Source organism: Ambystoma mexicanum, chromosome 6p, assembly GCF_040938575.1.
Source record: "Ambystoma mexicanum isolate Mex_15411 chromosome 6p, UKY_AmexF1_1, whole genome shotgun sequence".
NCBI lineage: Eukaryota > Metazoa > Chordata > Amphibia > Caudata > Ambystomatidae > Ambystoma > Ambystoma mexicanum.
The window spans coordinates 1456092656-1456114329 of record NC_090935.1 but is presented as its reverse complement, the minus strand read 5'-3'; the positions used below and the strand labels follow the sequence as shown (position 1 = coordinate 1456114329).

At 42.5% G+C, this 21674-nt stretch overlaps 1 protein-coding gene across 4 annotated transcripts in view; it reads right to left on the bottom strand.

Moving 5' to 3' along the window:
* LOC138510525 (zinc finger protein 813-like) overlaps positions 1-21674 on the bottom strand; it is a 304868-nt gene that overhangs the window by 112360 nt on the left and 170834 nt on the right. For 2 of the 4 annotated variants that reach the window (XM_069626241.1, XM_069626244.1), the window contains exon 5: positions 518-634. The exons of 1 other annotated variant lie outside the window; for it this stretch is intronic. In XM_069626241.1, the coding sequence (XP_069482342.1) occupies positions 518-634 (117 nt within the window). The remainder of the gene's footprint in view (positions 1-517; positions 635-21674) is intronic. One more of the 4 variants, XM_069626242.1, reaches the window with a different exon arrangement.

Here is a 21674-nt window from a genome sequence, read left to right as displayed (position 1 = left end):
TTTGAAGTAGCTGTTGAAATTAAACAGACTTTGTCATCGAAGAGACATTTGCTTTGCTAAACTGAGGGAAGTATTGTGTGAGAAAGACATTTTCATTGACTTTAATAGAACTTTGTTGGAACCAAACGCTTTCAACAGTTTTCCTGAAATAGTTCAGGGGGAAGGAATCAACCCTTGGACACAAGGAGTGCTTTGTTTGAATTATATGTTTGGACTTGTGCACAATTTTGTTGAGTTGGAAACCAACATTTGCCTTGCACCTTTTGACTGTGTATATTAGTGTGAGGCTCCGATATCTTTTGGACACAAGGTCAGCTTGCTTTATTTTCAGTTTCATAGGCAGGGACACTCATTAGGATAGGGACAAATAGGCCTTTATCCAAACCCCTTTTTACTTTGAATAAAAACGGCTAATGTTGAAAACATAACAACTTTATGTCCACCTTACATTTATGACCAGCACAGTATCGAATGTGGTTTGTTTGTTATTAACTTAGAATGAGCCATCCTAGCCCACCTGAGCTGGGGTAGGCCACATCATCATCTTCTTCTCCATGGTGGCCATCAGTCAAATCCACACTTGATGCATCCTCATCCTTCAAACAGAACTGTGTATCGAGAAACTGGAACCCTGCTAAGAATGAAGTAAGTCAGTCAGAGTAAATAGTTGAGGTTATAAAATGGGTAAATGCAATTTACTAATGGCACTTGTTTTTATTCATGTTATGTATATTCACTCAGCTGAGCCAGAAAGAAGCGAAAACAAAATGAAATATTGGAGCACAGTCCATAATATTCAAGCCGTTTACATTCATCCCCAACCTCTCCCCTTCTCTGTATTTATCCCTTCTTAGTAGGCATTTCCCTGGCTAGACGAAGCAGATGTGCAGAATTGTTCTAGTAGGTCAGGTTCAATTCAAATCCACATCGTCTGTGGGCTTGCCTCAGAGTTCACAAAACCACCTTCTCAGAACATTTGGGCACACCATCCTACATATAAAAGTAGCACCCCAAGTCTTGTTGGACAGAGGAGCAGCTTGACATGTTCAGCCATGAAGACAGGGGTTGCTACACTGCCACAAGGCTCTTGTGATTTTTTAATAGTGAGTCTGTACGTGCTTCATAGCCAAAACTGTTCATGTTTTTTGTGCCACTCTAGTGAACAGGGAGATTTGGGTTTCTTTTGGTGAGTAGTAATCACCAGTTTTGTTGACAGTGAGTATTTTATTACTAGGAACCTCTTCCGGATGGATTATTACCCTAATGAAGTGGTGGGATAGATTCAACAACATTAAAGAAAGACTACACAGATAAACATTAAAATAAACATAATTTGAAAAGTGTCTTTGATAGTCAGGTTTGATCCTTGTCTTGGGGTTGAGTCGTCACTTGGTCTGTATGAGGTGTGTTTTTATGTTTCTCCCAGGTCTCTGGTGCTTCAGAGATATGCGACACAAAGATTCAGCAAACAGTCTACACATCAAGGCTATCTTTCACAAATTGGCAGGGGCTTGACTGAACCCCTGGTAGACTGAAAAACCTTCCTCTCAATCCCCCAGCCAATGAGGATATAAAATGCTACAGTGCCAGGTGATAAGTCAAAAGGTTAGAGAACTGCTGTACAGAAGCATCAGACTGCAAGGAAAACAAAGGAAAATATTAGACGGATGTTCCCAAAACTAGGCTCACACTAACCCACCCTATGAAATCCCAGTTACCTGGATAGCCAGTGAATGAGAAGGGTAACGGAGCAGCAACTAATTAAAAAAAAAGGGAGAGGGAAAGGGAACACACCTGTAGCAAAAATAGGAGGACAAGAAGACACATGAAAAGGACCCCCCCAAATGGTACAAATGTGTAACTAAAGGGAAATGGAGATAAAAGGAACAAAGGTGATCAGAGTCTCTCAGTTCCAGGAGATAATAGCCCAAAGCCGATCCAGGATAAGTATTCACAGTCTCAGAAATATATCCAAGGAAAAATCCATCTAGTCCATAATCCAAACCCAAGTTCGAAATCCAAAAGCGGTTTAGGCAACACTCCAAAGGAAAGCCCACTGTCCAGAGCCAGGGTCAGACAAGGGAGTCAGAGAAGAATACTACAGTGTGGTGAACCAGAAGACGAAGTAGGACTAATTACTGACATGTTTCAAGGGTGTTTATTAAAATTAAAAGAAAACGCCTATCTCTAGCTACCGCTACAAGGGAAATCCCCTGCCTAACTAACTAAAAACTAAATGTGTTCATCAAATGTTCCAAGTCCTTAGTCCAAATCGTATTACACTAAAGGGTCCTACCACTTATTTATTTATTTATTTATTTTTGCATTTAATCCAGCGCTCAAAGCCCAGAGGCATTTAGGTGCTTGTTACAGAAAGTGCATAGTACAATAGTGAAGTGCATGAATACGTATATGGTTACAGACAAAATAGGCGACTACAAGACTGGCAAAGGCACACCTCATGGTACGGGGGCTACATCAGACAGGCATACAAGTCAAAGTAGATGCGAGTGCGGGAATGGGGGAATGCACAGTTGGAAAATTGCACCAGAGTTCGACTATGCCAGTAAATACTTAATCTTTAGAATCAAAACGGTGCAAGCGAAAAACAAAGCAAAGCCCTAGATGGAACGGGCACATGGTGCAAACAACGATGCTCGACAACCTGAAATTCAATGAGTGACAACGCTGCACAAGACTCCGAAGAGAGCAAGTCGCAACAGATCAAATGTTCCGGATGAAAGGGTGACAGACGTGTAGAAATGCTCACGCTGCTACTGTGGCATAAGGTAGGCAGTTAACAAGTCTCATAGGAGTGGAGGACGAAACCCATTGGCAACAACGCCAGCTGTAGGGGTGCACCCGGACGGTGGAGAGGGCGTGGCAGCCGACTGGTTTAAAGGGCGAGCACCAACAGTCTGAGACGGTGAAAAAGTTCCAAAGCCGGGATGGAAAACAGCTAAAAAGATGCATAGGGAAGGAGCAGTGCAGGAGGAGTGACAAGAGGTGCCATCGGAAAGCCAGAGGATGCGCACGCAGCCGAGGGCTGAGCAAGGTAGCAATGCTTACCTTGATCATGGTAAGAAGAGAAGTAATGCCCAAGTTGCAAGGAGGCAGGGATCAGTGATCGCAGCACGATGCAGTCAGGAGGAACAAGTAAGGATGAAGGGGATGAGCAGGCACGGCACTCTGGCCACGGCCAGACAGGCCAGACAGGTATCGGGCCCTAAATGTGGGCAAACATCACCAGCAGCTCACAGGCCAACTTCCTCAATGAGCTTAACAAAAACAAAACGAAGGAGGCTGGAGCAACAACCTCTCTTTGGCTTCTGCCTGGTCCAACACTTGGATCTCTTCTCCAAGAAGCAGGTTTTAAAAAAAGTTTGTCAAAGTTCTGGATCTCTTTCCAAAAGAAGGTTTTAAAGATTCTTAAATTCCCTACAATATAGTTCTCGTAATATTGTACAATATAGTTCTCGTAACTATATAGTACAATATAGTTCTCGTAATGTTTGATATTTCATGGGCTTTCCCCAAATTCCTCTTGCACTTTTGTATTTATTATTCAGCAGGGTCTTGGTGCCTGCCCACATCAACGTTCAGACTGCTGTGGTTCACGCAACCTCTCGACAACCCTCTCGGCTTCTCCGGCCTCGGATATTAAAGTCTTCCTGTTTCTCAGGCCTCTCCAAAGCCCAACGATAGGTTTGCTTGATCTCTTTTCAGGTTCATCTGGCTCCCGCAAACCCCCGCCTCGGATATTGCTTCTAGGACTCCCCAAAGTCCTCCAGTCCTCTGTCAGGCTTGCTTTAGCACAGCTGTGGCAAGTCGTGTGCTCACTGGGGTTTTCAGAGCTGGCTCCCGTAACCCTTGTGACTCTCCCAGTTTCAATTCTCACTATTCGTCCTGCTCCACGGTGTTACCTTTTCTGGAGTGTTCGCTTCCCTTCCATTGCTCGGCAGGTAGTGGACCTCCTGTGTGGAGCTCAGGGATTTGATCTCTCTGCTGCACTCTGTTCTTGCTGTTAGTTAACGGGCCGCAGGCCCACCACGGTTTACGCATGGTCGCACCACCAGGCAAGACAGACGCTTTGCCATCCCAGTCTCCTCCTTGATCCAAGCCTCTTTGCCTGTCAGGACGCCAGCCTTCCAGCATCTTGCAAGCATTTCTGATTGCTCTTCATGCTACCACTGTCTCTGTGGTCTAGCTGGGTTCCATCCCACTAGGATGTCTTCCCTGAACCCCATTCAAAGTTCCCCGTGGGTTTATGTACGTCATAACAAACAAAAGTGGTGCGCCATTCTTCTTTAACTGTGGCGTTCAGGCGACATCCAGCATTTCCCAAAGCCAAAAGAATTGATGAAAATGTCAGTATTCGGGGAATCCAAATCAGGGTTAACAAGTCTTTCGGATTCCCATTTAGGAGGATAATGACCAGGAAATGCTAATTTCCTTATCAGAATGCTTTATCTTCCCAGTCTCAAAAGTGGTGGCTCAAATAAATGGTCCAGACTCATCACATAACCAAAAAACGGTGTCAAAACAATCCAGAAACAGTCCAAGGTCAAAACAGGAGGAAATCAAGAATGCATGCAGACGCGAAGTAACATGGGGAAAAACAATAGCTGAGAAGCACAGCGCTGTGATTATCGCGACTTCTCAAGCGGTGCAGTCTTCCAGTTGTCATGACGTACTTGGTATTTCACGTGACAGCCATGCGTGTGAAGCGCACAGTCCTGTGTACGGCACGTGCCCCAGGAGCTGTTGGGAAATTGAGTCTCAATCGGTAACGCGAGGCCTGAGTCGCCCTGGCAGGCACCAGGGACACGGACCAACACCATGAGCCCTTACACAAATGCTTGAGAAGCGGGGGATATCATTTCACTCAGCCAATGATCTTTCTCAACGGCCTCTCTGGGATCAGGATTCAGTCTCCCAGTAAACAGCGGGATCACAAAGTAAATTATTTCTCAGTTTGCACTTGAAGTTGCCACTTAGTCACAGCATGCAGCTTGTCAAATAATAAATGCTTTCTCAATTCACGTTGGCATTTAAAATTCACTTTTCTCAGGATGCAGCGGGTAAGTCATTACGTGCTCTCCCAATGTGCTCTCAAAGTTAGGACATAGGATTCATCTTCCTTGGAACTTAAATCTCAGTTTCCCAGCATGCAACATGTAAATTCATGGATATTTTCTCAATTCAGTTTGGGTGTTTAAACTCCAATCCCCAGCATGCAGTGTAACAATAAATTAAGGCTTTCTCAATTTTGTCTGGAAGTTCAGGCTAAACTTCCTAGCATAAAGCATTTCAGTCAATGAATATTTGCTGAGTCCTCTCTGAACATAGACTTAGTGGGTCAGTTACCTAATGTTTTTCTCAATTTGCTCTAGGACTGTTTCATAGCAAGCAGTGGGACAGTTAAGGATTGCTTACTCAATTTCGAGTCTTCGAGAATGTAGCATTCTGACACACAATACGGCCTCTTTTCAACACTGAAAGCCACTCTATCCATCTTCCGATCTCCTCCAGCATGTCAGACGCTCAGGTAAGGTTGGCTGGATTCCTCTCTCTTTTCTGACATTGTAGTGGTCTCCCCTAGTCACCTCATGGCAGCTGATGACCCTCTCCTCTCCTGCATGATTTTTCAAGCAGCCACAGTGCCGCTGGAAGCATCACCTCACTGCAACTAGGAGACTAAGGACTTCTGAGAACATCTCTCCCTGCCAAGTCTAAGTAGTGATATTTCACAGGAGTCACTCTGTAAACCAGGAATAACAGCCTCCAGGTCTGCCGGGACCATCACACAGTAGTTTTTTTTAGAAATATAGCCTACTTAGGACATTTCCACTAGGATAGCGATAGTGGGTAGTTCCCGAGAAGAAGAAAAAGAAAGATGAAGGAAGAAAAAGAAGGAAGAAAAAGAAGATCCACAGCCACCAGTGCTGTCCGAGAAGCCCCAAAGTGGATGACTTCCTCCCTTGGACTGGTGGGCCTAACCAAGAAAAACTGCATTTTGTGCCCTCCCTGGTAGAGCTGGGTCATCCATGGCCCGGAATCCAACAATGCCCGGGGTCCTGTGCCATTTTGTGGGGCAACGTCTTCCAAGGCGTGGTTTAGTCTAAAACTTTGCAGGCATCCTCCTGAAACTCCAGAGGCTGTATCCCACTTCTCTGCTGAGACGAGGACCGAGAACCGGAGCAAAGTGTACCGCACAACAAACGACCTTCAAACAAGCCTTGAAAAAAACACCAAAGAGCCAGCTCTGAGAAGATCCTCTGCTGGGCATCCAACCACTCGAGAGACACCTCCAGATCCATTGCTAGTTCTTTTCTTCAGTCAGCAAGGCCAAGAATCCTGAACTGGGGTCTGCCGCCTCTCCTTGGGGACGGTCCTGCTGCACCAGCTTCTTCGTTCATAAAGGTACTGTTCGGCCCCTAATACTTACCTGGGCCATGCTTTGTTGTTCCTGTGCTTCGGACGGTTGCAGTTAACCTGTTACTTGCATCCTCTCCCAGGCCTACATTGAGCTATATTGGGGAGGACAACCCATTGTGCTCCTTACCAAAGAAATCTACTGATACTTAACAGTAAACGTGAAGAACTCTTCATAGACTCCTCCTTGTCTACGGCTTACCTGCCTTTCCTTCTTCAGCCCTGGGCCACTGGGCCTCCAGTGCCCCCCTTGTCTCTGTTAGACTCACTTAGAACAGGGTTGGACCTCTTAGTATTGGTTAAGCAGGGGTTAACTAAAGTTATCCGAACTGGTCTAGAGTCTGCATACTAGTTTCAGAGGTTTCTGCTACTTTGGGTTACCTTCCAACTGTTGAAAATTATTTTGTATTCTTTGGATAGTGCAACTATTCTGTGTTTATTACTACTGTGTGATAGAACTTACCTTACTTAAAAGTGATAAGCATTTGTGTATATAACATAAATGCTCATTTTTATATAACTTCTAGTGTGTAAGTGTTTACTTGAACTAAGTGTATGCTCCGAGTACTTTATGACTCACTACAGCCCTCATCCCTCCTAGACTAAGCCTGGCTGCTCAGCCATTTCTACCAAACCTTTGGGGCAGTTCAGGCTAAACCTAATGGGTGTCCCCCTGTTCATCCAAGGTGGGCTTTCTAAAGTCTTGTCTCAGACAGGACATTGGCAAAAAAAACTAACAAGAAGAAATACTTGATAGTCCCTTTGCGGAATATATGCATACATATACTAACATCAGGCATTTACCCATACTCCAGGTCTCAGAGGACTGTCCTTCTAATGCAGGGACACATCCTTACTGTAATGTATGGGCTTTAAAGGGCTTGGTGAGTTACAACCTCTATACTACTGAGTCCCATGTACATATTGTTGACTTTGTGATCTTGCTGAGCTACACATACTAGCGATTGGTGTGCATCAGCCATGTGATATTCCACAGAATCAGCCCATCATAATCTCATCTTCATATCCATATTTTTTCCGATTTTCCTTTGGACCATTCAGACATATCGTCAAGCCAGTTAGTTATGTTGCGGTATGTTGGGAAAACGCATCTACATTGGTTCTTAAAAGTCATTAGAAGATTTTGGGAAATTCTCGCTCTCTGCCCAAACATACAAATTGTACTAGCTTGCCTTGGTTTTTGTGTCAGGTCTGTTAATTTAGTAATAACAGGAGGGCCAGAAACAGACAGAATGGACTACACTCTGCTTTTATATAACAAGAGGCCGGTGTATATAATTCCTGGGTTTGTTAAAGTTGTTCATATTGCATAGAGAGTTCATGAATTGCAGTCCTAAATATCAAATAAATGCACTTACTCCTTTCAACTGTGACTTACTCTTCTGATCTTGCACTTTTTTTTCCCAAGTCAGGTGTGGTGTTTCAGAGTTTCCAATTTAGTGACTTTAACCTTGAAGGCAGACACTTTCTAGAAGTGTTAAACTCTCTGCGTGGAAGTACATGTAACTGGCTCCTTATTGTGATTGGTGTTTGTGGGATGTTCTAACCAACTAGTCTATGCCCTGCAACATCACTGTGCGCTGTCTTCATCAAAAACAACAGAATGGCCGCCGAAAAGCCTTATGCACACTAAAAATCGCCGAGAATGGCGCAGGGAAATCTGAAAAATGGGCCGCCAATCCATTTTGCCTATGTCAGTGGAAACACAGGAGACCACTGCCAAAACCTATCATTTGGCTGCCCACATAGTAAAATGAAACTACTTGAAAAAGCAGTGCTGCATTGCAAGGGAAACCAAGAACTGCTTTAAAAATCTGTTTTTCCTTGGCTGTGGGAAGTGCAAAATTCATGGTTCCTAAACATCACAAAAGATCCAACATCCTTGGTGGGTGTTAAACATCACTTTTTTTTAAAGAATCCACCTACGCGCAATGTCAGCAGAAGCATATTTTATCAGAAGAAAATCCACATTCAAAGATGCTTGCATGGGAAAAATATGTCAGAAATGGGCGCAGTACCGCCGCTCGCCTGTGTCAGAAGCTGGCATTTACTTATACTGTCATGTAAACTTGTAAAGTATGGAAAAGAAGAGACTTCCCATCAAAAGCAATATAGGGTGACAATTCAATCTCTGTTTTAAAAAGGTTGGAATTAAGAGATTTGTGGCTATATTTGTAAAAATGTAAATTGTAATTTAGAAAAAGGCTATTTTAAACATTGTTTTAAAAGTGAGTTAAAGCCAGCCACACTGAGCTTCAAAGACATTCCACAGTTTCTCCCAAACAAAGGAATCTTCCCCCCCCTGCTCTCTGCTGGAGAACTAGCAGGGAGGTGTGAAAGGAAGTGGGAGGGGCCTGTTGCTCTGACAAGAAACAAAAGACTCCCTTAATTGAAAGGAAATGCTAATTTGGGCATCAACAGAAACCAGCTGCTGACAGGAATAGGCTCAGGTTGCTCTGGCCCAGCCAAAACCTTGGAGGCGGGGCTAGACTGAATTGTGTATCTGGGACTAAAGAAAATATAGTTTTGAGAAAAAGACTCATAGAAAACTGTGTCAAACTGGTAAAAATCTGGAATTTATAGGTTGTTAAAATGAAAATGTGGCTCACAGTTTGAAACTAATCTGGAATCTGTGCGATGTTCAGAGACAGAACTAACAAAATGTTGACTTTGTAGCAGTTGTGATAATGCAAAAAATATGAAACTTCACAGGAGTATGCCCAGATGTTATGAGCATGTATGTGGAAAAATGTGTACAGATCTGACACTGGGTAACCAATCAAAAGCGTGGAAAACTTTCATTTGTGAACCGAAACTCTTAAAAAGATGGGACTTTGATGGGTACGTGCCTTATTTAATTTGGGATGTAAATATGTATTAGCAAGTTGGTGATATTGGAAATATGTTTTATTTGAAAAATAGATTTTCTGTGTAGAAACAAAGGGGAGCTTTCTTCCTGGACCATAAACACAGTCACCATGACACATCATGACACACGGTTTCCTTCTCAACTCAGGGGAGAGGGAATACCTTAACCAATAGGCTTCTTGGAGGGTTGGGCTTAGTATAATCAGCCTACCCACCCCCTTGGGAAATACATAAATAGGGACCGTTGAGGACCTAGACAAAGACACACACATTCACCCATCAACTGATTTACTGGCAAAGCGCTCTGCAAGAGAATCCAGATCAGGGCTCCAGAACCTTGAAAGCAGAAGGCCCAGAATCCAAACCTGAACCCTTCTCAGCTGGCCTTTAAAATCTTGCAACCTGATTTTAACCCCAAACATCCAAGGGACACAACAAATTCAACAGCCGGGCTGTGCTGTTTTTCTGCTTCTTGCCAAGAACCTTTGCTAGAACCCAGAGATCCAAACCAGTAGAGCAGAGCTGTAACCCAGAACCAACCCGTCAGATCCAGTCCAAGAAGCCGTGCAGAGACAGAGTGCCATGCTGAGAGCAGAACTAGGTGCCCTGAATCCTGTCCGGTGGCGAGCAGATTCCAGTCCAAAACCTTTGACCAGATCCTGACGGCCCTATTCCAAAACCATAGTTGCGAGTATTTAGCATAGAATTGTCCATAGCCAATCTCTTATCCTTAAGTAATCCTATCCAACCCATTCTATCATATCCAGACTGCATTGTAGAATCTCTTTTGTCTGTCCTGAATCCTTCTTTCATCCATATAATCCTTTGATAACTGTAGTGATAAATCATCTTTGCGCTAATATATATTTGCTGAAGAAAGGTAAGTGTCGCGGCGGGCAAAGATCAGACAGAGGCGCCTGAACTGGTGGCTGTACCGTTGGTATCTCGCATCTTCATAGCCCCTTAGTGTAAAGCCAATCCTTGTTTGTAATATTCAAAAGCGAATCTTTCATTTGAAATCTGGACTCTTTTTGAGAAAAATTGACCTTTACTAAAAACCTTCATAACTTCTGAACCGTACATGCTAGGAACGAAATTTAAGTGTCAAATTGAAGCTAACATCCTCAGCTTTCAAAGAAATCAATTTGAACGCGCGCGCGCGAAAGGTTTGTAGCGATTCTGCATTTGGCTCAATTTCACCCCATATAAAACAGCTATTCTTTGCATTTAACCTTTGAATTCAGTTTCCAACCTGCTAGTCATTCAACCATCATTGCTAGTGTTTACCTGAACCTATCCAAAGCGGCTCCCACTATTTCTGAATCCACTTTAGAGAATTAAATCAATTTTTAGTGTTTTTCCCATTCATTCAAAACCACATTCAAAAGCATTTGACCTGTTTCAAATCATTCCTGTTTCTCTCTAAGCTTGCTGGGGGAATTGGGATTGAAACTGCATTTAAGAGTGTGTATTCCTGAAACCTGTTTTCTATCCTTCCATCTCTATATTGCATATTAGGGGGGGATTGAGTAGTATCAGGGGGAAAGAGTGATTACATTGCATTTGATTGAATTCATATCAAGTTTTAATTCTGTGCTGCATTAATCTCATATCATTGCATTTGACTGAACCCCCACAAAGTTATTCTACGCTACATTATTCTTCTCATCCATACTCCTACGGATTAAAGAGATTGTTGATTGTTGTGATATCACCCATTGCTGATCTTGTATAAATATTAATAAGTGTGATATCTAGATATTGTTCCAATTCATAAAAGTGTGATATATATCTTGTTCAAATCCATCAAATACATCTTTTAACTTTGCAAAACAACCTTCTTCTTGGTTCAGTGAGACCGGGGGGATTCAAAGAGAGGGGCGTGATATAATGGTACATCATTCAGAAATAAAAGAACTTTAGACATAAAAATACATAATTAAGGGTTCCAGCTGGGCATCTCACGCTAGGCATTGACTTAGTTGGAGTGCTGGGTTGAAACCACTTACACACACAATCTGCATGCCACCATAATCCCAAACTTGTTTAACGTATTTGTTCTCTAAAATCTTCTGCACAAGCGTATTTGATGAAATTGTAGCATTATGATGGTATGCTGGATATAACTCCCCTTCACCTTTGCACCTCCACTCTTACTGGATCCCTCCAGCTACTGTCCCTTTGACCTCCATCTACTACTCCATTTCTTTCCTCATCACACTAAAGTGACATAGCTCAGCTATGTCTGGCAAATATTTCAGCCAGACATGTTCTTGTGCTGAGGATTATGATGCCCTGGGGGTAGGAAAAAGGAGGCCTCCAGCATTCATCGTTTAGGCTAGGCCTTCTGTTTTTGGTGGCAAAAGGCTAATCCGTAGCACTATTTTTTTATTTTCATTTAATCATTTAAACACAGACCTAGCTCGAGAGCAACCCAGCGCTATACAGGGTGTCAGTAGCCAACGCTTGGGCTGGCATCTATTAACAGTAGCGAAAAACTATGAGTTCTATCTGTATGTGCATCCATTGGGATTAGTCCATGGTCAGGCGTGGTTGAAAATGCCACTTTGAGAGATTTGTGAAATTGGAGAATTGTGGGGGCATTCTGAGCGGATACCGGGATAGAGTTCCAGCGGGTGGAGGCATGACAAGAGGAGGATTGTTTGCGGGTCCTCTCTTTGCGCACAAGTTGCCATTCAAGCCGGGTTGGTTTAATTTGCTGCATGTGGAGAGCTAATCTGCCAGGTACTGTGGTGTGCGTCTTGTGACTGCTTTGTAGAGGATACATGCAGTCTTGAACGGTAACCTAGCCTACGGAGGAAGCCAATGTAACTTGCATAGGATGGGGTCACATGTATGCACACTCTTATTAAGACATGCAGTGTGGTAGACTGCTTTTACTGGAGACAAGTGAGCAGGAGGGCATTTCCCCCATTGATGTGTGAGACCACAAATGCCTGCTCTACGATCCGGAAGTCCTGCAGTGGAATGCAGGGTTTGATTTTGCAAAGGGTGGACATTTGGAGCCATGTAGTTTGGGCCTTCTGGGATATGTGTTGCTGGAAGGACTGGCTGCTGTCAATGTTGAAACCTAAGGATTTTGCTGAATCTGAGAGTTGCGGATATAATCCTGACAGGTGGATATCACTGAGCCATTGTCGGACACATTTTTGTTTAGCGGGGGGACTGATGAGGACAAATTCCGTCTTGGAGGAGTTAAGTTTCAGGTAGGCAGTCGACATCCAGGATTGGACAATGGCTTGGTAATCACAGAGATGACTGATGTCCTGTGGGAATTTTACTCATGTACAACTGAGAATTGTCCGCATACTGGTGGATGGCTATATCAGGATGTTCGAGGTTGATCCTCCTCGTTCTACCTAATCCGCTAGTGCCAAACAATAACATGGCTGCAGATAAAGTGAAAAGTTATGACGACAAATATGTATTGGAACTATTAGCACGAGCCACCACCCTAGATCCAGATAATGGCAACTCCACAATTAATAATGTGAGCAATTGGGATGAACTAGCACAACTAAAGAAGAGATTCATCAGAACAGAATTGCATGGAGTAATTATGATTGAATACTTCAGAAATGGCACTCTTCCACAGGGACTGCTGGTCCGTAATGAACCGAGATTGTTTCTAGACAACAAACAATTTGTACAGCAGTGGAGGTATATTGCAAACAAATGTGGCGGAGATTGGATTATTTTAATTATAGATACAGCTAAAGAAATGACAGACAAATTTGTAGCTGAACTTTTAACTCTAGAAGATGAAATCAAAAAACTGTTGTCAATAGATATCTATAAAAAAAGACTTGAGGAACTTAATAAGGAACTAGATTACTTTAAAAATTATACCACTCGAGTAAGAGTAAGGAGAATGAAAAAAGACCCATGAGAAAGCATTTATCTATACTCAAGAAGATTTTAAACCAAGGCAATCGCTAGACCAACCACATCAAAGAGGACGTAGAGTCTGGTTTGATAATACATCATATAGCTCCCATGGCTCCAGTGATGACAATACAGATGACAACTATTTAAACAACAGGGGCACATCTAGAGGGAGAAGATCAAATGGTATTAGACGTGGTCAGCCCCAGAGATCCTAGAAAGGTTGAGGCAGAGGCAATGCAAGATCATACTCCGTTTTTTTAGATCAGGACCAGATGAACTGGGACTGCGAACCCCGGCACACAAGGAGCAAGAGACCTTACTAGTGAACTTGTCTGACTATGAACCTAATGAGGCAGAAAAATCTATTCTAGAAAAGGGCTTCAGTTTCGTTCCTACAGGCAGATACAATCCTTTCAGGAATATAACAGAACTAGAAATGCTCTTTAGTAAAATCCACCTCAAACAATTCTTCTCTACTAACCCACACACTGGTGAACTTAATGAAACAGGACTAGGTCGCCCTTCGAACTTCAATACCCCTGCAACCAGCCATACTCCCGAATCAATAGTATTTGAAAGGAGAGTGATGAGTGACCTTAAGAAATTAGAGAATGAGAATAACCGTCCTAAATTTCTTACTAACAAAAGAGAAAGAGAGGCCATCTATAGCTTGAAATCTAACCAGGAAATCGTGATCAGAAAAGCTGACAAAGGGGGAGCAATTGTTATTCTAAACAGACAAGATTACATTAATGAATGTGAACGACAGTTAGGTGACTGCTCCTTTTATGAACCCTTAACAATGTACCCCACTAAGAGATTACAAATACTGATTAACAACAAAGTGACAAAAGCAGAAGAAAGAGGGTGGTTATCTAAACAGGCAGCAGAATACCTGATGCTACCACACCCGAGTGTTCCCAATTTCTATACACTACCAAAAATTCACAAAACTCTGGAAAACCCCCGGGGAGACCAATAGTGTCTGGTTGCGGTTCTCCTCTAGAACCCCTTTCGAAATTTGCAGATCACTTTCTAAGCCCTTATGTAAAAGAAATGTCATCCTACATCCAAGATACAACAGAAGTCATTAGACTAGTGGAAGGGATGAAGGTTGATAACAAAGATCTATTGGTAAGACTAGATGTGATTTCATTGTATACAAAAATTCCTCAGGCAGTGACACTGAGTATGATAGAAGAAAAACTGTTAACTGTAAGAACCACAGGTAAGACACCTAATTCTTTTATCCTATGGTGCACAGAGATGGCACTGTGTGAAAATTGCTTTGCCTTTAACGGTTGTTTCTGTAAACAAATACGTGGAACTGCTATGGGGTCCGCCGTAGCACCGACTCTGGCTAATCTATATGTTGAAACAATAGAGATTCATGTGATCTTGAATGATTGTAACCCCTACAGAAAATACATTAAACTTTGGAAAAGGTTTATTGATGATGTTCTGATGATATGGACAGGCGACATGTTGAATTTCAAAGCTTTCAAATTGTGGCTGAATACACAAAATCCTTTCTTGCAATTTACAAGTACTGTTAGCCATGAAGCTATTAATTTCTTGGAATTAACCATCTTTATTAACAAAGAACATTTAACACTCCAAGTCAAACCGTTCCATAAGAGCACCGACAAAAACTCAATGCTATTTTATTCGAGTTTTCACCCCCAACATACTCGACAAAATGTGCCTTTCGGACAGTTTCTTCACATGAACAGAAACAGCAGTGAGAAAAAGGATTTTGTGGAAGAAGCTGAAAATTTGAAATATAATCTACTCAGGAGGGGTTACCCTAAAAAAGCAGTGAAAGATGCATACAAAAGAGCCTCTAATATTAATAGAGATGCCATCCTGGAATACAGAGAGAAAAGAACAAATGATGATAAGATTGTATTTGTGAGCACATATAAGCCATTGTCAAATGAAATATCCAAGATTGTGAGACGAAAATGGCATGTACTGGAAAAAGGAGAATGTCCCTTGCCTACACCAAAATGTGCATTCCGCAGAAGTAAGAAACTAAAAGAATTAACCACCAGAAATGATGTATTAGCAAATTTGAGTATACAACCGACACAAACAGAAAGCTGGGGTCTGCCGAGAACTAAAGGCCACAGTCCATGTGGCCGATGCCATTGCTGTGCACAAACATCCAGAACGAAAGACATTGACTTGGGCCTGCACAAAAGATGGGAACAAAGAGTCCTCACCAACCGGCAACTCGACGATGGTAGTTTACGCCATCTGGTGCCCTTGTAATAGACTATACATTGGAAAACAGAAAGGAAAATCAAAGTCAGAATAGGAGAACATAAAAGCTGTATTAGAAATAAAACAGTGAATGCACCGTTGGTAGGACACTTTACCAGTCTAGGACACAAACCAGAAGAGCTCAGATGGACTGTAATTATGAAAATTGAATCAACCCAGAATTCCAGTGCAGACAAGCGTACCTTAAGCATTCAAGAGCAAAAGATGATTTTTTTGACTAAAAGTTATCCTGTTGGCCTTAATGAAAATATCGATTGGAATGTCTTTATTACCTAATACACAGTTATATTTACTAAAAAAGTGACTTTTGACATGAACCAGCCTTGTGTATACTGCACCACAGCAGTGAGAACTCAATACATCTATCTGCCATTTAGATGTATTACCAGTAAGCATCTCCATGAGTTAGCTATAAAGTGTCTAATGCCCCAATTATACCACAAGACCATTGACCTAGAGATCGTCTCGACCCTCTAATACCACACTGGAGAATCCATATTTACCTTAGATTAGAAAATGGGGCTCCTTATGTGGAGTTACAACATGATCTCTGCAATATTCGACATGAAATGGATGAAACCGCTGTAATCCTGGCATTCACCTAGATTTCCGGCACTTTATGACTCCCTCTACATTTTTGTTTGTGTTTTGACACCCGATATACAGCGATTTTTACACCTAATGGCCATATAAGCCTTGCATTAGCTCACGATACCAGCACATACATGAATCATTACTTGTATATACTGAAAGACGTGGGTTCTGCCATTTTCAAACCTCTTCGTCCCACAGATCTCCATCTTCCAGTGATTTTAACATCATTTCATTATTATATTAACACTGTGTAAGTACTGAAAACCATTGCTATCCTGATCTTCCCTCTCGTTACGTGGAGACCATTAGGGAACACTGTACTCCGCTATGCGCATGCGCACTAGCACCGATTTCTCCCTATGTTTCCCTATGAGTGAATCCATTATTGTTCTTTCTCTTCTCGTGAACACACACATCGCGCGTACATCTAGCGATTGTATTACTCTTCCCTTCCGATCTACTCCACTGACTTCTACAGTATGAGGGAATTAATGCGTTTTTGATTTACACACACATGCGTATTGCAGTGCCTCGTATACGCGAGGCAACCCAGGGACTAGTGCCCGTCCCTGTACGCATGCGCACCCTGAGCTTATGTAAACCCATCTACTGACTGGCGTTTAGTAACACGATTCCCCCGATCCACAAAAGCGAGAGGAGTCACAACTATCGCAACGACCGAGCGGTAGTTAAGCAGCACCAACAGCAGGTATGGCGCCCTGTTTCTTTTTCGTGCACTTTAGTCCTGCAACTTACATCCCAGATCCTGACGACTTTTTGGAATGTATGGGAAATGTCCTCCCCTTCACCTACACCTACATGGAACAGACAGAGACTAAGTTCTCTTTCTCCCGTTCTGTTTCTACACTTTTAGAAAGTGTGTAGCCATGTAAAGCATGATTTACCCAACAATAGATGTAATACTATGCTCACACCACTGTATATCACTTTGGCACTCAGTCTAGTATCTATTTTTTACTTTCAGATTCAACTGCGATCCTGCCCACTCGATGTCTCCCACAAACTTTCATCTGTATTGCAACTATTCCTACCTGCTTACTTAATTAGAGACACAAGCACAGTAAGTTATTACGTTTTTTCCTAAAACAGTAATTATTATCTGCATTGACTTTCAACTATTAAAACACAAGGCTATTAGCCCGTGTTTTAAAGCATTCTCTCCTTTACCACCGCGCCTTAGGAGATTGAGAACCATGTCACTTTTGTATGTCCCTAGGGTCCCTCCTTTTTTGAACTGCGACTTAGAAATTCAGTGCAGTATCTCGAGGACGCTTAACCGACACTGAGAACCGGTAAAACCTGTTATACATCTAACTTAGTCCACTAATGAATGATGTACCCATCTTAAAGCAACCACACTGACTAGTTTGTGGTTTGTTGTTTTTATTATTAGGTTGACACTGGATCCACTTCTTTGTATTTAACCCAAACATAGTGGAAATGGTACTTCATTCAAGTGCCTAATGGGATAAACCATCCAAGATCTCGCACTGACATACCAATTTCAACTCTTCAAGTGCCTACCTGATACCACCATAAGTTGGGCTGAGGGTGCCCCTTGACCCTGGCTCAAAAAATTCCCTTGAAGAAGTTCCTATTAATAACTTGAATTATGGAAGGAATGAAACATGTTGGGTTCACATAGATACAACAGAGTAGTATCTAAACTAACACTAACTAATCCTGATGCACTTTATGTACATATTGACCTAGGCACAGGAACCAGAGACATTAGACAATGATGGTCTCTGGATGCAATTACTGTGTGGTTTAATGTTCAGTAGTGAAGAACCATTGTTACAAGTATTTAGAACTGTTGACATCCTTTGTAGACTTGATGTTATCTAAATATCCCAGAGAATAGATACTGAACAATTGCAAATTTTGCACAAAACCATTTGTTTTGACAATGAATATTTAGCACTGTTTGTGAAGCACTTGCCACTTTTTTCGAGTTTTGTATGTTACTTTTTATGTGCTTTTACGTAATTACTATTTATATTAAAATGTATCTCTTTTTTAACAGAATTTTTGATGAAGTGAGGTTGTATTTTCCTAGAACTTCAATTCTTTAGATTTGCATTGTTCCCATAAGTGTGAGAATCCCTTCAGTATCCAGTAAAATTGTGTGTTTACAAGCTAAATTAGCGTGGGGGCCTCTGTCTTTTGTTAAAAGTTTATATACATCAGGTTAAACCCCCCCCCCCGCTATCCTCATCTATACCTGATGTCCTTCCTATTGTTTTTTGGTGTGCCCTGTAAGGGTGCAGAAGTAAAACTTTCCTACGGAGGTATCATTGTGATTAGCATAGATTTTTATTTGTGAGGTAAATAAAGAAAAGCAAACCTTAGCTTGCCCTAGCTCTAAAAAGGGGGTTTCCTGCCTCAACCAATATTACTAATGTCACAGTCAGGATGTCAAAAAACAAGATTCCACAGTCCCATGTCAGGATCCTAGCTCTGTCCCTCACATTCTATGTTAAACTAAATAAAAAGGAGTTCTTCTTAGTCCAGAGGAATGACTTCCTTCCTCCTAGGCAAAAGGCAGTTCTTGGTTTACATGTTTTCTCAACTATTGGGGGAATTTCTCCCTTCCCCAGCCTTCCTCATGCTACTGGTACAGTTCATCACCTGCTGAGGAGGAGGGGGTGGAGGGGGGGTGTGTTCCCCAGTCTTCATTAGGCTTATAACACAGTTCAGCAATTGGTGGTGAAATGTCTCCCTTCCTTAACCAGACCCTCCCAGGCTTCTTCTCTGCCTTTGGGATCCCAGACCCTGGTTGGCAGACCTGGTTTCCTTCTACCAGGCACTGTGACGAAGGAATGGCTTGGATGCTCTTCCAGACTGTTGTGGGTCCCCGACACTGGCTGGCAGACCTGGTTCCCTTTTCTATAAGGTCTCTTAGTCCTAAGCACAGACTTGGTTTACTCTCCTGTCAAGTACTGCGTGTGTATGTCTTATTCTCATAGTTCTCCTCACCTTCTACTGTCTTCTTTGACAGCCCTGGGTCTCCTTCCCTCCAGTTACTGTCACAATGAAGATTGGTTACTATTGTTACTTAATATGAGCTTTGCTTGTAAGGGTCGGTGATGATTTCTGCAGAGTCCTCACAGAATCTTTACCTAGAGTCTCCTCCCAGGTGACCAGGGGAAGGCAGCCGCTAGCTCATCCTTAGGCCGGGAGGATAGCTCAGGGGCAACGTGTTTGTCTTGGAAGCAAGACAACGCATAGCAACAGGTTCAAATCCCAGGCTCGCACTTGGAAACTGGTCCCAGATATTAAGCGTGTTATAAAAGAACATTTATATAAATTATAATTAACCATGTGGGTGGTATTAGCCGGGTGAATCACCTGGGAGCTGAAGGCCCCCAAGGGAATAGGAGGGCTCCATTAGAAGAGACGCAGTATTTTTCTTCATCTTCAGAAGAGATACCCATGATGACAGAATATTTAATGGCTTGCTGTCAGAGTAAGGTTTCCCCTCTCAAACCTACTTGCCTTGTTGGTAGTGAAAACCACTGTGATCAGCATGCAGATCAGAGCATTAAGACGCTGGCTTCTGATGAATATGTTAAAGCCTAAGTTTAAAGCACTCATTAACCTCTCCAAAATCCTTACCTAAAGGTGCGCTTACTAAACAGAGTAAATTAAATAAAGTTGAAGACTGTATTTGTGATACAAAAAGAAAGCAGAACATTGCAGACTTGAAGTCCCACAATGCTCTAAGTAATGGGAACGAGAAACGGGGTCTCAGAGGCACCAAACTGCAATATGCAGTCTAGCGGCTCTAATGACCCACACCTGAGCGGGACTTTTGAATATTTAATGCCCCCTCAGGTGCAGGCCATTAGAACAAGAAGGTGGAGGAGTAGCAGGAGTTGTCAGCCGCAGCAGCAGAAGCAGAAACTTGAAGCCGCCAAAGCCACTGCTGTTTGTGAAGCGGAGTTCGGTCCTGAGAGGGGTCTTCAGAGTGGAAACCCGGAACTGCAGAGGTTGCGCAGTCAGAAGCGGGATTCAGACAGACTGTCCCGTGGGAGAGAGAAGCTATCCTCATTATGCGTCTGGTCACAGTGGCCTGCCACCAGTGGCATGCAGGAGGAGCAAAATAGGCTCCTTTCCCTAGCGGTGGGGGCTGTGGGAATGCGACCGAAGCAGTTATACATTTAGGAGTCCACATAAGAAGCAGCGGGTCGAGCAGACATGTGTGGATAGACCGGTGAGTTTGCCTGTATTAAGTAACCCCCGGAACACTCCGTCGTCGAACGCCAACGGCTAGTGACTATTTTGAATACCGAATGAGTGCAAGAAAGTTACGTGGCAAAAAAAACTTGCTTTAAAAGGAAAGCAAGTTTACAACTATTATTGTCTAAACGAAAATGGGACAATATTGCAGCAAGTGTGAAGGTATAGGGAAGGAGACGCAGACAACACACTGAAACTTTGATTTAAAACAATGAACATTGGAAAAATGCCTAACTTGCTCTAAGCTAAGGTGGGAGTTTCTTAACTAAATAAAACTAAGAATAGTCTGTGTCAGGAAGACCAAAGCAAATGTCTGTCTGTGTCCAAAACCTATACTTGCCTTCATATCTATTTTTATAAATGTGTAGGGATGTCAGCCTCAAAATGATAAGTGTTCAAATAAAGGTTCAGAGCTTCGTCCAGCTCTTGGTCAAAATGTTTCCTTTGCCCACGTTTCAAATAATTCACAGTACAAAAAGGGGTTCCCTTCCCCAAGCTTTCAAGTCTTTCAACAGTTCTAACAACACAATTCCTTGGGATCCTTCTCAGCTCTTCTGGCTTGGTTATCTTTCACCAGTTCAATGCCTTACTTTCAAATCACACAAAGTTTCCTTTTAGAATCAATTACAAGCTTCTTTGTGGTGCTTTAAGTGGCTTTTCCATAAAGGTGTTACTCTTTCTAGGCGCAGTTGTTGAACCACGCAGTCCACCCATTACAGGTCCCGCAACAACACACTTTACTTGCTCCTTCTTCATAGGCACGCTGTCAGGGTCTCATCTCTACAGTGGTGCTTGACATATTCTTATTCCTCATCTTTACATTGATTTAACATTGCTTGTTTTGCCACCATTTGCTTTTTGCACTTTCACATGCTCTTATGGCTCTTGCCAATGCTTGTTCTTTTAATCTGCACAGTTCACAATTAGATCCTTGTGGCTTTTGCCGATGCTTGCACAGTTCCTTTAACTCATGTGATTCCACAAAACAACTTTCATTCATAACGTTATTCAACCGTGCTTGCTTTCATTCAAATCGGTATTCAAAGTTCAAAGTACTTACTTTCATGTAAATTGGTATTCAATACACTTGTTTTCATCAAGGTGATTGCTTTCATTTAAATCATTATTTATTAACTTTCTTTTAAGTCTCACATGCTCGCCTGCCCTCCTGGTGTCCCCTTCTCTAGGTGGACTCACTTGTCGGTGCTTTCAGCGTTCCAGCGAGGCTTTCGGCTGTCAAGAAATCTCTCTCTTGTGCAGCTCCTCGCTTCGTCTCCACAGCGGCTCTCTGTGGCTTC